This window comes from Rhinolophus sinicus, linkage group LG15 (assembly GCF_036562045.2).
Source record: "Rhinolophus sinicus isolate RSC01 linkage group LG15, ASM3656204v1, whole genome shotgun sequence".
Lineage (NCBI taxonomy): Eukaryota > Metazoa > Chordata > Mammalia > Chiroptera > Rhinolophidae > Rhinolophus > Rhinolophus sinicus.
The window spans coordinates 40,041,270-40,055,378 of record NC_133764.1 but is presented as its reverse complement, the minus strand read 5'-3'; the positions used below and the strand labels follow the sequence as shown (position 1 = coordinate 40,055,378).

General features: G+C 61.1%; 1 protein-coding gene across 4 annotated transcripts in view; it reads left to right on the top strand.

The window, feature by feature from the left end:
* AATK (apoptosis associated tyrosine kinase) overlaps positions 1–14,109 on the top strand; it is a 34,435-nt gene that overhangs the window by 9,077 nt on the left and 11,249 nt on the right. Inside the window, exons 2-4 of one of the 4 annotated variants that reach the window (XM_074320214.1) lie at positions 3,702–3,878; positions 8,284–8,417; positions 11,495–11,642. In XM_074320214.1, the coding sequence (XP_074176315.1) occupies positions 8,373–8,417; positions 11,495–11,642 (193 nt within the window). In that variant the 5' untranslated portion in view covers positions 3,702–3,878; positions 8,284–8,372. Of the gene's footprint in view, positions 1–3,701; positions 3,879–8,283; positions 8,418–9,973; positions 10,155–11,494; positions 11,643–14,109 lie in introns of those variants that run through there. The other 3 variants (XM_019735693.2, XM_019735694.2, XM_019735695.2) reach the window with 3 other exon arrangements.

Here is a 14,109-nt window from a genome sequence, read left to right as displayed (position 1 = left end):
CCCAGCCCTGCTGGTGGCCCCCAAAACGTGAGCCCCCTTGGGCTGTGCTCAGGATGGCTGGGGCACCGGAAATACTGGGGCTCACTGCCTGGGCTGGGTTGGGGGCCTCTCGGACATCCTGGCTGCTCTCACTGGAATCGCAGGCCCGTAGGGGCAGGGCTGGGTGCTCTGTGTCCTCAAGGGGGGTGGCATGCTGCCATGGGTGTTGGTGTGAGCCACAGGAACAGCGTCCTGGGGGCCGTGCAGCCGGGAGGGAAGGTGACAGCCTTAGGGGCCTCAGAGCCCACGACCAGACCTGCCTGGACCAGGTGTGTTATGAGGTGGGGGAACACGGGGTTGGTGCTCAGAACAACAGAGGTGGCATTTTAAGCTGTTCTCGGAGCAGGTGACCAGGGTGTACGCCATGGGTGGGCAGGCACTGACCTCATGGGGGCATTTGAGGTAGCTCAGCCTCGTTGGGGGATGTTCTGAGAATACCCCTCCTGCATGGGGGCAGGTTGGACAAGTTGGGCCAGGACAGGGCTGGGCCCTGGCAGTGTGGGCACCAGGTGTGCAGGGAGTGGCATGCACACCGGGTCCTGGCCTGTGTGTGGTCATGAGCAGGAGAGGGGCCGTTGTCCACCTGACCTCCGACCACAGGAAAGAGTGTCCAGTGAATTTCAAGGGCCAGACGGGTATGGCAGGGAGTCTGGAGCGTGTCACCCTCGTCCGCCCGCGCCGCCTGGCCTCCGGTGTGATGACCGGCGGGGGTGTCCGGGGCCGACCCCCCTCCAGCCTCAGCACCCACAGCACAAGGCAGAGGTGATGCTGGGTGGGTGAGCTCCCCATGGTATGAGCAGCAGAGGGCGTGTTGGGGGCTCCCCAGGACTGTGGTCTGTTGTGGACGTGTCCTCTGTTCCAAGAGCATTTGGGCAGCTCCCGAGGGCCAGGTGAGGAATGAGGCTGTGGGCACCTGGTGGCAGAAAGAAAGGGGCTCTGTGGAGAGAGCAGGGAGCCAGCGGGGAACAGTGAGGGTGTGTGCAGGTAGGGGATGGACTCGGCCTTGACGGGCGTCTCACTCCTCAAAACATTGTCTTACAAGGAAGTGAACTTCACGTAGCTTCAGAGAGGGCCGTGCAGTGAGGTTTAGTGCGCTCACAGCTTTGTGCCCCACTTCTCTAGTTCCAGAAGTGACTCACCACCCCACGAAGACGCGCTGTGCCTCTAGCAGTCACTCCCCACCCCAAGCCCCGTGCCTGCTGGCGGTTCCCGTGGATTGATCTGCCAGTCCTGGACACGTGTGTCTGGGCATCACGCAGTGTCACACTGAGGAGCCGTGGGCTCTCCCCATGCTCTCCACCAGCCGGTGTCAGGCTTCTCGTGTCTCCCCATCCGCACCAACCCTTGTTATTTTCCATTTTGAAAAATCATAGTGCATCAGATTGCTCACTTATTCTTCCAAGTAGCTCCAGGCTAGGCAGCAGAGTGTGGCCCTCCAAGTAAACTGGGGAAAATGAGGCACTGGGCATTGAGGCTGCAGGGGGCTGACTGGCCCTGCCCTCCCTCCCTGGCAGTGGCTCCTGAACGCCATGAGTCTCGGGCCCCTGGGGTGGAGTTTGGGATGGGGCCCTGTGGGGGGAACAGTAAGGGTGCAGGCACAGTGGGGCCATAGCCAGCAGCGGGCAGGGGAGCAGCGTGGAGGGCTCGATGGGTGTTGGTGGGTGGCGTTTTAGACGATGTCTCTGGTCCTAGGCAAGGAATGGCTTGGATGCCACAGACACCGGGAGGCTGGGCAGGGTCCAGGCACGCGGTAGAGTCTGTGACGTGGGCAGGGCTGGATGTCGGGAGGGGAAGCGGACTCCAGGAGCAGTTGTGGCTTCCGACCTGGGGAGGGGGTGGCCAGGGTCTGGGGAGCAGTTTGTTGTGTGGGGGTGGGGACTGCATGCCTAGTTTGGTTTGAGATGCTTGAGTTTACCCAATGAAAGGGCCTCGGCTGGGTGGCCCTTGGGGTCTGGCGCTCCAGAAGAAGTGCTGGGGGCCAGGGTAGGAGCCGGGCAGGGTGAGGTCAGGAAGAGGGTGGGGGCCGAGCCTGGGGGAGGAGGGTCTAGGCCAGGACAGCGGGGGGCTGCTGAGCAGGAACAGGGTGTGGCTGGGCCACTCCAAGGCCCAGGACGAGGCTCAGCCCAAAGACCTTTCTGCATGATGGTCACTCGAGGGGTCAAGAACTGGAGTCCTCCAGGGTTTGTCCACCGACCTCAGGACAGAGCCAGAATCGTTGCCCCTTCTCTTGTGTGGTTAAGGCTACTTCTGCCTTCCATCTCTGTGTCCCCATCATTTCCCTGGGGAGACCGTGGTGACCTCTGGCCAGGTGGCGCCCCTGGGTGGGGTTTGAGTGGGAGTTGGGGGCTGACAGAGACCCAGCAGCCATCCCCGGGCTCCGTGATGTGAGGGCAGGATCTGAGCTTTCTTCTCTACGCAGTGAGGTCAGTGGGTCTTTAAAGATGGGAGTGATGGGAGCGGGTGTGGGTCATAATTAAGTGAAATTACACACATCTGATTCTAGACACAGTGCATGCTCGTTGTCAGGAGGGTGAGAAGTGCAGACAGCTAGGAAGGTGGAACGATCCGGAATTCCACCAACCAAGCCCACGCTCTTCACACTCTGTGTTCTTCCAGTTTTGTTTTGTTTTTTTACATAGTTATGATTAGGATTTATAAACGATTCTACATCCTGCCTCTTGTTTTCAGGTTTATCCAGGGAAAATTGAAATTACTAAACTGTGCAATTTGATGGGTTTTGATATGTCTGTCTGTATATATATATATATATGTGTGTGTGTATATATGTATATATATATGTGTGTATTTATTTGGGAGGCCCCCTGAAGCCTGGAGCCCGTCATGAAATCACACACGTTTGCATCACGCCCAGACGTGTGCTGTGTATCCCCGCTCCTTTTAATTAGCACGTCAATGTTTCCTCATTTATTTAAAACAACTTCCTACACTTTTTGTGGCTCCTTTTGCAGATGGACCTTTGTTTTTATTTAACCCTTCTTTTGTTGTTGGGTCTTTAGGCTGTTTTTACTCTTACAAACATGGCTGCAGTGAACACCTGTGTGGATGGCGCGGTGTCTGTGGGTTAGTGTACACATCCCGTCTTTTATTTTGTTTTGGGTCCAAGTGTCCGCCAGGCCACTCGTATTTACATTCCTAGATGAGGAGTTACTTGGCCAGAGATGGCGGGTGTCCAAGGCGCGTGCATGCAGCTCCAAGTCACTTTCCAGAGGCCGCCCGGCGTGCGCCCCCTGCACCCTGGGCTGGCTTCCCCTAGAACCCGACACTGGCTTTCAATTCGCGTTTCTCTGATTACAGGCTGCATATTTTCTTGTGGGTCAGATGGATCCTATTTCCTCACTGGTGGGCCGACTTTGCTGAGGTTCCTTGTACGTTGTTTTGTTTTGGGGTCTTAATGTATTTTTTCACTTTTGGCTGATTGTGTGCCCCCTACACAGTAGTGACACCTGTGACATATTTTCTATGAATCGTTTTTCCTGGTTTGTTTTTTGCCTTTAATTTGGAGATTTTGTTGAACGTACATTTTTATGTAGCCAAACCCATCTCTTCTGTGATTCCTTCCATTGCTTTCAGTTGAAAACTCCTTCTCTGTTAAGAAACCTGGTCTTTACCTGTTTCCTAAGATGCCCACATTTGACTTACAGAGGTCCGGTGTGTAGGCTGAAGCCGGCTCCTTTCCCAGCCGGCTCCGTAATGGCGGATCTCCCACCCAGGCCAGGCCTGGCTCCCCACTGACGACTCAGCTCCTGCTGCTGGTTTCAATCCACCTCTGCTGCTGGTTTCAATCATCGTCGCTCATTGATGCGTTAATAGCTAGAAAGGCGAGTGCCCTCTCTCTGCTGACTTTGGGGCTCCATCCACAGTAGGCTCGCAGGACTGGTTGACAGGTGGCTGGAGAAGGGATAAGGGAGTCGGGGTGACCCAAGTCATGTGACAGCCTCCCCAGACACCACTCACCTGAACTTCACCCCACCCTTTGGCAGAAATAAGTCCCTTTCTCCTGTTATAAGAAGCGCGGCCTGCCTCTGGCTCTGTCCTGAGCTGTGCCCTCACCGTCCTCACAGCCCCCCCTCCACCCCGGGAGGCAGGTGTGATTTGCCCTCATGGAGATGTGGAGGGTACAGGGCACGGACACTGAAGGATCTGTGCAGGGTGCTGAGTCCACCCCCTTGGGGGAGCACCCCTCCTGTGCCACCTATAGCCAGGACCCCCAAAACAGGAGCCCCTTGATAAAGGGCCCTTGAGTCCAGGGATCCTCCACTACCTCAGGACCTGCCTTCCACTCTGTGTTCCCCCCAAGGGCCCCCAGGCCTGGGCCTGCAGTACCCCCTACCCCTCCACCTAAACCAGCGTCAGTCCCCTTCCCCTTCACATCTGTCCACTGACACCATGGCCGTGGCCAAGGGTGTGGCCCAGGCCTGATCCCTGACACTGGCCCCCACTCCTGCCCCTGGCTCACTCCCCTCCCCCAGCGGGATTAGGCCTGGTCCTGGAGAAGCTTCTGGAGAGTGCCTGTCACACAGCCTCCGCGGTGTATATTGTCATGCATGTGGGGAGCAGGGCACTTCCCAGAGCCAGCACCCGCAGGTTTTCCATGGGGCTGTGGGGTGTCCATGGGGCAAGGAGGGGCCAGGGACATGGACTATAGCCCTCCGGGGCTGGAAAGAGGGTCCCCAGGCCCCTCTTTCCTTTGGGCCCTCCATCCCAGTTGCAGGTCCCTGAGGTGGGCTGGGGGGCAGCAGTGAAGGTGCGGAGTGGGGGTCCTGAAGGATGCATCAAACTTGAAAACAAATCTCAAAAGGAAGGAAAGGGGGGTCACTGCTGTCACGGAGGCTGGGGTTTTCCCCCCAGAACCCTGGCCCGGGACCCTGCCTTCCACGTCCCCCTTGAGGGGTGCTGCCCTGGTTCCCCCTGTGCTCTCGGACACCCACACTCCCTGCCTCTGGCTGCAATGTTGCCACCCTGCCCCCAGTTCTGCCCACAGATCAGGCAGTGGGCAGTGGGGAGGGTGGGTCCAGGGCAAGGGGCTGCTCTATCTGAGCCCCAGCTTCCTTATCCTGGCCCTTTAGGTGTAGACAGTAAGGCTGTGTGTCTGCAAGGTGACCCTCACTGTGGGTGCTGCCTAAGGGGGAGGGACAGCAGGCGAGTGAGCCCCATGTCAGTGGAGGGGTGCATGCAGCCACGCACCCAGAAACCTAGCCCGTGGGGCAGAGCAGGGGATGGGGGGTTGGAGATCCCAGCTGCCACCCACCCCCTCCAGTGACGGGGCCACCGATGCCAGCAGCCCCTGTGCAAGGCAGCTCAGATGGAGGGAGCTGGAGGGGCCTCGTTGAAAGGAGGGCCTGCTGCCTGCACACTGCCAGGTGAGGGCTACCGGCCCTAGAGACCCTGGAGGGCGGGGCCCAAACTTCCCGGAGAGGGAGGTGTGAGCTGAAGGAGTGCGAGCTACACCCTAAGAGGGGGTGTGAATGGCAGGACCCACACGGACTCCCTTCTGTCACTGGGAGCTGATCCTGAGGGCGTAAGCAGGGCCGTGTCCTGGGGGAGTTTCCAGGGGGCTGTGAGGGGCAGCAAGCAGGGAGTCAGGGGCAGGCTGGGCTGGGCCCAGACCCTGCCCACCAGCCCTGTCAACATCTGGGTGTGTTTGTAACTTCCCCGGGCCTGTTTTCTTACCTGTAAGGTGGGCGTGAGGATCCCTCCCGAGCAGGCTTGTTGTGGGGACTGACATGGGATGCGTGTGTGTGTGTGTGTGTGTGTGTGTGCTTGCAGGCCGTGCTGGACAGCAGGTGTCTTGGTGCCCAGGGCCCTGGCCCAGTCAGACTGCACTCTGTCTTAGGAGCGGGTGTTTGTCCACAGGGGCACAGAGAAGGGCTCCGGGAGTGCAGAGCAGAAGGTGCCTTCCGCTGAGGGCATGGGGAGGCACTGCCCCCCGCCTCGTGGGCAGGCCCCCAGGGTCTGGGCTCACCCCCCCGTGCTGGGCGCTGTGGCTGCTGCTGATCCAGGAGCTGACCTGCTTTGTAGGTCTGCAAGTTCAGGCCCTTCTCTGAACCCCAACCCTGCACACCCACCTGCAGGGACGTGGACATTGGGTGATGGGAGGCCCACTCAGGGCTCTGTCTGCCACCCTCCTTTGCTGCTGAGTCTAGCTCATTGTGCCCTGTGACCACAGCCTGCTGGGAGGCTGAAGGTTGAGGTTGACGGTGGAGGCTGAGGGCAGGAGCTGAGTGAGGCTGCCCCCTGAGGCAGTCCTGCCCTCAGCAGCCTGCACAGTCTGGGGAGGGGGCCAGGGGATGGGCTGTGGTGCCTGCTGTCTTCTTCAAGGACCCGGTGGGCCAGGAGCCCGGCCCCAGGAGGGCTCATTTGCTCAGTTTGTCCCACGCAGGAAGGGCCTGGGAATGCTGGGCCAGCGGAGAGGGAGTTAGTACCCATGGGTCACCATGGCAACGGCACATCCTGGAGGCACTGGGAGCTGGGGAGCAAGCCCACTGGGCAGGCACCCATCGTCGTGTGCTGTTTGGGTGAGAGCATGGGATAGGGGGCTTACATGGTGGGTGGGGACGTGTTTCCATATGTACACACGCTCACACACCGAAAACCATGCCTGTGGCGGCCCCTGTGAGGGCACCTGCTTGTGGCCCTGCAGGATTGGGGAACACGGTCTGTGGTGTGCAGTCACCCTGTGCACAGTTTCCCTCCAGGTGCTGGCTGAGCTGGTTTTCCCTGCAATGGTGACCTTGCCCTCCTAGCCCCCAGCCCTGCCTGGCCCCTGCTCCACGGGCCTGAGTGTGGCTGTGGGGAATGGGCTCGGAGATCTAAGCAGGGAGTCCGGGTCTTGCTCACTGTTTCCAGACCCTTGGGCTCACGCCACCTCCAGGCAGGCCTCCCAGGTGCCCATGAGCAGGCAGCCCTGGCTTGCCATGTGGGTGCTGCAGGCCCAGGAGTAGAAGCACATCAATCAGTCATCAGTTGTGCTGATGCAGGCAGGCCCGTGACCCTGCGTCACAGGGGAACAGGCCAATAGGGACAGGCATGCAACCTGCCTCAGTGGCCAATTAGGATCCAGTGAGGCTCTGCTGAGACGGGCTTTGACCTGAACTGAGGGACCTGTGATGGCAGGTGTGCTGTGTCTGGTGATGGGGTCTTGGAGGGTCAGCTGTCACAAGCTGAGTGGTTGGGGTTACACAATGGGCAGAGTTGCTGGGGGCCAGGCAGCTCCTCCACAGACAAAATCCATGGGGAAGGGGTGTGACGGGACAGGAGGGGCAGGCCGGGACTGGAGCTGCCAGCCCAGCTGCCCCTCCTCTGTCTAGGGGATACCACGCTGGCCCCATCACACCATCCTGTGGGCACCAGACGGGCCGAGCTTCCCCAAAGCCTTGGCCCAGCCGGGGAGTCGGGGCAGCTCGGAGCCCGAATGTGGGGGCCATGTCATGCTGCCCCAGGGACCTCGGTTTCCCCATCTAGTGAGGGTGAGCCATGTGAGCCAGGTGCTGCAGAAAGGAAGTCCACCGTGTCCCCAGGACAGATCCCAGGGTGCCTTCGGTGGCCCATTCAGTAAGGGGCGACTTGGAAATGCCAGGCCGTGTGCAAGAGCTCTCTGCTGCCCAGCCAACACAGCACCACCTTCTTGGGATAGCAGGGTCCCTGTGCCTCAGAGGCCGGATAGGACTTACATCTCACAGCTCTGACCCCTAGTTGCCCAGAACCTGGCATGTGGCGAGTGGATAGCGGCCAGCTATGCAGTCTTTCCCACTTAGCCTTACCAGTGCCATCCCCAGAGTTTTGGCAATGATGACAGCCCCTGAGACAGGCTCCAGAGGGGTGAGGCGAGGAGACCAGAGTGTGAGAGAGACGTGTAAGGGGGGTCCCCGGCAGCCCTAAGACCCTGACTTCACGTAGGGGTGTCAGTGAACCCCCACAATGGGGACGTGGGCAGGCTCCGGCCACTTTGCCAAGCCCCTGTCCCCCAGGTGAGGCCAGAGCGGCACCCAGTGGCTGGCCCAGGAACTGCAGGCTCAGGCCACTGCAGCCACACCCTGTGTCCACCTGCACTGGGCCTCCAGGTGGGGTCTCAGAGCAAGGATGGAGGTGCTGAGGCTAGACCACGAGTCGTGGACTGGGGAGCCTGGGGCAGGGGTCTGGCTGGTCCCCGAATGCACTTGGGGGTACTGGGCGCAGTTGTGGGCCCCTTCAGAGGCTGCCAGTGACTGCTCTCTCCTTTGGCAGACGGCGCCCCACTCAGTGAGTTCTCCTGGTCATCTTCCCTGGCCGTGGTGGCGGTGTCCTTCTCAGGTCTCTTCACTGTCATCGCCCTCATGCTGGCCTGCCTGTGCTGCAAGAAGGGCGGCATCGGGTTCAAGGTGAGGCCGGGGCCCCAGGGGGCCAGAGCTTTCCCATCTGGGCCACCTGGGGACCATGTAGACCTGGTCTGGGACCCCACAGCCCCTCCTCTGGGGCCGCCGACAGGAGAGCCTGGGCTCTCAGGGACCCTGGCCCACTCCCTCCCCTGTTTTGGGACCTCTCTGTGGGGTCATGGCCTCATGCTATCATATCCCAGCTCAGAGTCAGGCTCCGTGGGCTTTGCACAGGTTGGGCCCTCAGAACTGTGAGGATGGGCCTTGCAAGGGGCCACAGGGCTCCTGAGCTGGCGTGGGAGGGGCCTTGCCTGCTAGAGCCCCTGACTGGGTGCCTGAGCAGCAGGGCCGTGCACTCTCACGCTGCCCGGGGAGGCCGTCTCCCTGACCTGCAGGCACTGGGAGGGAGAGGGGGGCTGGGCCAGGCAACACTGGTATTTCCTGGAGGACCCTGGGCCAGAGCTGTGAGGATTTGGGGGGCAGGGGTGGGGGCCCAGGGCTGGTGCTTGTGGGCCATTGTATAAGTCAGCTCCTCCTTGTTTGGAGGTGGGGGAGAAGGGGAGATGGTTTCTGGCACCAAAACCACCTGACCAGCTGATATCACCTGGCTTTGGCCCCGAGGAAGGATTTTGTGTGGCACAGACATCAGGGCCACCGTGGACAGCAGATGCAATCATCGCCACATATGGGGCGTCAGCTGACCGCCCCCCCCCCCAGGGCCACCCTCTGCAGGGCGAAGGTCCCAGCAGTTGTCCTGGGCTGCATGCTGGGGCTGAGTCCTTCCTAAGGGCAGTGGCTGAGGGGCGCCCCTTGGGGTGCTGGTCCCTTATCTTACAAGCCCCCACATCCAGCAGCAGATCTGAGCAGGGAGGACCAAGTGGAAAAGCTGGGAGCTGAAAACCCCAACCAGAGGCCCAGCCAGCCGATGTGGGCCGAGTTCCTGCTGACTTAGCTGGCTTGTGGTCAGTCCCCCGCCCACGGGCCAGCCCCTGGGCTGGAGGTCAGATTCCCGGGCCTGGCGAGGTCGGGAGGGGGATGGTCTGGTGGCAGCACAGCTGCCCCGTTGGTCCCTATGCTACGTGGTCTAGACCCTAGCCATTTTAGAGGAATGTCACCGCGCCATGTCACCTCACAGAGAGGGCCCGGGGGAGCTGGCACCTACTTGGTGAGGGTGATGAACATGCCACCTGCTTCTTATAAAACCCACATTGGGTGGCTCAGCCATTCTCCCAGAATCCTCGGGGGTGGCTGGCCCCCGGTCATCTGGGGAAGCTGGGTGCCTAGGCAGCAGGGCCACGCACTCGCAGCCTGCCCTGGGAGGCCGTCTCCCTGACCTGAAGACACTAAGGGGGGGCAGGGGGGGCTGGGCCAGGCAACACTGGCATTTCCTGGAGGACCCTGGGCCAGAGCTGTGAGGTTTTGGGGGTCAGGGGTAGGGGTGGGGCCCAGGGGTGGGGCTTGTGGGCCATTGTATAAGTCAGCTCCTCCTTGTTTGCTGTGAGAACAAGGCCCAAACAAGGACCAGCCACGGCCCCTCCTACCCGTGCCCTCCTCAACTCCTGGGGACCATGGTGCTGGAACATTCCAGCAGCAGTGCTCCTCGGGGGCGAGCCTGCCTGCACACTGGGCTCCCCCACCTGGAACTGTGCTGGGGGAAGGGGCTAGGCAGTAATGCTTACACTGTCCTTCCTGATTGCCCGCTGTGCTGGCACAATCCGGTGGGCCTCCAGGTGGCGCCTTCAGGTAATGGGCTGGGGCCAGGGCCAGACCCTGACCCCATGGGGGTGGGTGGGCATCTGTGCCCTCTGCAGAGGCTCACACAGCTGGGGTTCCAGGGCCCTGGGGTGGTTCTGACAGCGCCAGGGCCCCAACAGTGGCCTCACGGGGCCTGGGGAGGGGGAGTTGCCATGGGCACCAGCCTCCTTGCCGCTGTCTCCAGTGGTTCTGTCCTCTCTGGGTACAGACCAGGACCAGCCCATAGGGTCACAGCACAGGGCTCCCATCCCCCTCTTGCAGCTGAGAACATCAGGGAGAAAGGAGGGTCCCTAGGTCACACAGTGCTGGGAAGGCGAGGAACTGAGCCTCCTGGCTCCCAGGCCTGCTCCTGTCCACATGGGCTCCAGGCCTCAGTTTCCCCACACGGGCAGTGGGGTGGTCAGGTCAGAGGCTTTCAGATGAGTGCCGTTGTTGCCTCAGGCAATGGTTTTACATCAGTCCCAGGATTTCTCCAGATCCGGCTTTCCTCAGGATTGCGCTTTGGACCTAGGAGGTGGGTCTTCCCCAGACAGACAGGTGTGGCCACCCACCAGGTGAAGCCCAACCCAGGGCTGCCCTGTGCCAGGCTCTTAAGGCCCTGGGAATGGACTCTGGCCTGCCGGGCTCAAGGTCCAGGGGTGGCTGTTGGCAGATGGCTGTGGTAGGTGGCAGGGTGCCGGGCCTGTAGGTGGGCTCCCCGCTCTGGACACGCAGGAATACTTCTTGTCCGGGAGGGGAAGGGGCACTTAGTTGCTTGTCCCTGGGGCAAGTGGGACCATGGGCAGGGGTCATGGTGGGGGGTGGCTGAGAGGAGTTGGGGCTGAATGGATAGGCAGGGGCAGCTGGCCTCAGCTCTTGGTCTCTCCAGCCCTACCCGGTTCCCTGCCAGTGCTGTCCACCTTATCTGAGCTTGGGAGGGGTGGGTGGGGGTGAGCTGATGTCTGAAGGGAGAGGTGCTGCTACCCGCTGCTATCCTGGGGCTTATGGCCCACCCTTGAGACTCTGCCTTTGGGAAGAACCCCCCCCAAAAAAAAATGCTGACACAAAACAAACACCAGCCCTCCTGGGCAGCTGGTGTCCTAAGGACCGAGGACCTAGGAGTGGGTCTGTTCTCTCCCCTTAGGAGAGAGGAGATGGGTGAGGGGGCAGCTAGCAGGGCAGGGGTGCCAACTGAGGGGGTGGGGGCTCGACCCTGGGAAGAAAGGGGCCTTTCAGAGCCTGGCCTGCCTCTGGGTCACCCCCACGCCCCGCCCTGCCTTGTCCCCCGCCCCTCCCCGTCTCTGGGCGCTGCAGCTCACCGTGTTGCTCATGGCGCCTGTCTGGCCTAGGAGTTTGAGAATGCTGAAGGGGAAGAGTACCCAGCCGGCTTCTCGGCCCAGGGCTCCCCAGCGGCCACCGCGCAGAACGGGCCTGACGTGTACGTCCTGCCGCTCACCGAGGTCTCCCTGCCCATGGCCAAGCAGCCCGGGCGTTCAGGTGTGTGAGTCCCCAGGGGCCCCGGTGGCGGTTGACGGGTGTGGCTCGGGGCTCAGCAGCCAGTGCTCCTGGGAAAAGAGGGTGAGGGGCTGCTGTGTGCCCTTTTCTGCTGGGACCTGGGGTGCTGTGAGCAGGCTTGGGGGCAGCCCTCTGCCTCTACGTCCCCGCCCTGGGCTGCTGTGCAAAAGGGTAGTGACGGGCACCGCGGCAGGGTTGCCCCCTCTGGTCCTGGGATGGGCCACCCGTGTGCTGGAAGGAGGGGCTCCTCTGCTGTTCTCGGGATGCCTGAACCCAGACCCCCCTGTGGCACTGGCTGGCCACTCAGGGACGTCGCTCCATTATGCCCAGTGGGCAGGGCCCACCCACTTGGGGATGAGGGGCTCTTTGGGGCTCCCTCTGTGGGTGGCCTGTGAACGGACCTTTCATTCAGGCCCCAGGGGTGGGGGGCAGGTGCAGGCAGGGTCCTCTGTCCATGGCTTCCTGGCCATGTCTCCCATTCGTCCCCCCGCCCGGGGCTCCCCCACCAAGCTCACCACCCACGTGGCAGATGCCCCAGCCCCGGCCCACCCTGCCTCCTGCAGCTGACTTCGAGAGGTTACAGGTCCATGGCCAACCCACATCTGCTTGATGCCAATGCTGTAGGAGCCCCAAGTTGTGTCTGGAGCCTGGAGGAAGGACCCTGCCCTCAGGCTGCCTCCCTAAAAACTCCTCGGCAAAGCCTGTGCCACCCCCAGCTCCTCCAGGAGAACTGAAGATGGGGTGTCAGGTCCTGTAGGGGCTCTGCTGCCACCAAGGCCTGTTATTGAAGCGATGAGCTTGCCACCCCACCTGCTTCTGTTCCAGGTCGGGCAGGGCCTGACCAGTGCTGCCCACCCCAGGTGCTGCCTACCCCACAGCCCAGCCTTCCTCATGGGCTGGGGGCCCCAGAGTAGATGTAGGGGGCCATTGGCTACGAGCCCCAGGGCTCAGGGTTCCAGTTGTCACCACCCTCCCCTGCCAGCGTCGCCATACCACCAGTTAGGGAAGAATCAGGGCTGGGGTTCAAAGGCATGTGCACATGTGTCGACTGGCTCAAAGGCACACCCCATAACACTCTGAAGGCAGGGAACCTGCTGTAGGGCCCTGACCACCTGGAGGAACGTGGGGGTGTCTGAACCTGTACAGACACTGCTGGACATTAGGAGCTGGGAGGAGCCAGGGGACACTCCAGGGGACACTGTCCCCAGACCTGGGCCTGGCACATCCCAGGGAGCACGTAGCTGGGATCCCAAAGAATCTTTGAGACCCAGTGTTTTATGCCAGTCTCAGTCTACAGATAGAAATGCCTGGGGGCTCACCTGGGCCGGTGAGCTTCCCACAGACACCTCTGCTTTCTAACCCAACACTGCAACTGGCTGGCCCTGTGGTGACTGCAAGACCCCCCCACCCCCACCACCCCCAACAAGAATCATCAGGAAACTTTGAAAAGATGCAGGTTTATGACTCCCAGGACCTGGAAATGTCACAGCACACCTGGGTCACGTGGTGGGGTCACAGGCAGAGAAAGAGTGCATAGGCCAGGGGTGCTGCTTTTATTGGGGTCCAGGGTGGGGGCTCGCTCTTTAATGGTGAATTTAAAACATAGGAGCGGGAATTTGAAGTGCAGGAAGGGAGGGGGGAACCCAAGTGGCCCAAAAGGTCAGTTATTAAAATCAACCAAGATTTCTAGAACAAAGGGGCCTCGGTGGGGGAGGGGTGGACTCTCTGGGCTCTCTGGTCGTGGGGCTGGCTGCCTGTTTATTTGAGACACCCACCTTTGAAGTGTACGCCTCTGCAATCAAAGCTTAAGTCAGGTACTTGCATTAGAAACCCCCCCAAAAAAATGGGGCTTACGTGACAACCAGCTTTTCCCATCCCTGGGGGACTGCCCCCAGGCTAAAAGGGACAGGGATCCAGGAGAGTGATTGCCTGTTTTCTCCATGTTTGCAGCTCTGGTCTGTTTTCTGCAAGGTCCCTTGCTTCCAGGGAGGGGGAGAGATTTCGGGTGACGCTGGGAGGGCAGCCCACCCGGAGGTCAAGGGTTAAGAACCTGAGCAGCAAGTCGCACCCTCCAGACTGAGGGGAGGATGGCCCAGCCAGGCCCAGTCTCCAGGCCCCCCAGCCCAACTCTGTGGGCACTGCCCCTTGGGCAGACCCCAGCACCTCCAACCCTGGCCCACCCTGCCTCTGGCAGCTGAGAGGCAAACTTTCCTGTTGGGCTGGCAGTTGGATGCTCCCACCTCCATCACTGCCCCCATGGCCACTGTCAGGACACCTGAGCCTGCTCTGGAAGACCCCAGGCCAGAGAGGGGGCCAGCAGGCTGGGGCCCCGGGGGAGTACGCAGGGCCCAGTGGGACGCCCCGACTCTAAATTCTGCTCAGCATCAAGGTCAGCATTCCCTGGGCCCTCTGGGTAGTTGGCGTGGGAGCAGAATTTGGGGAATCCCTC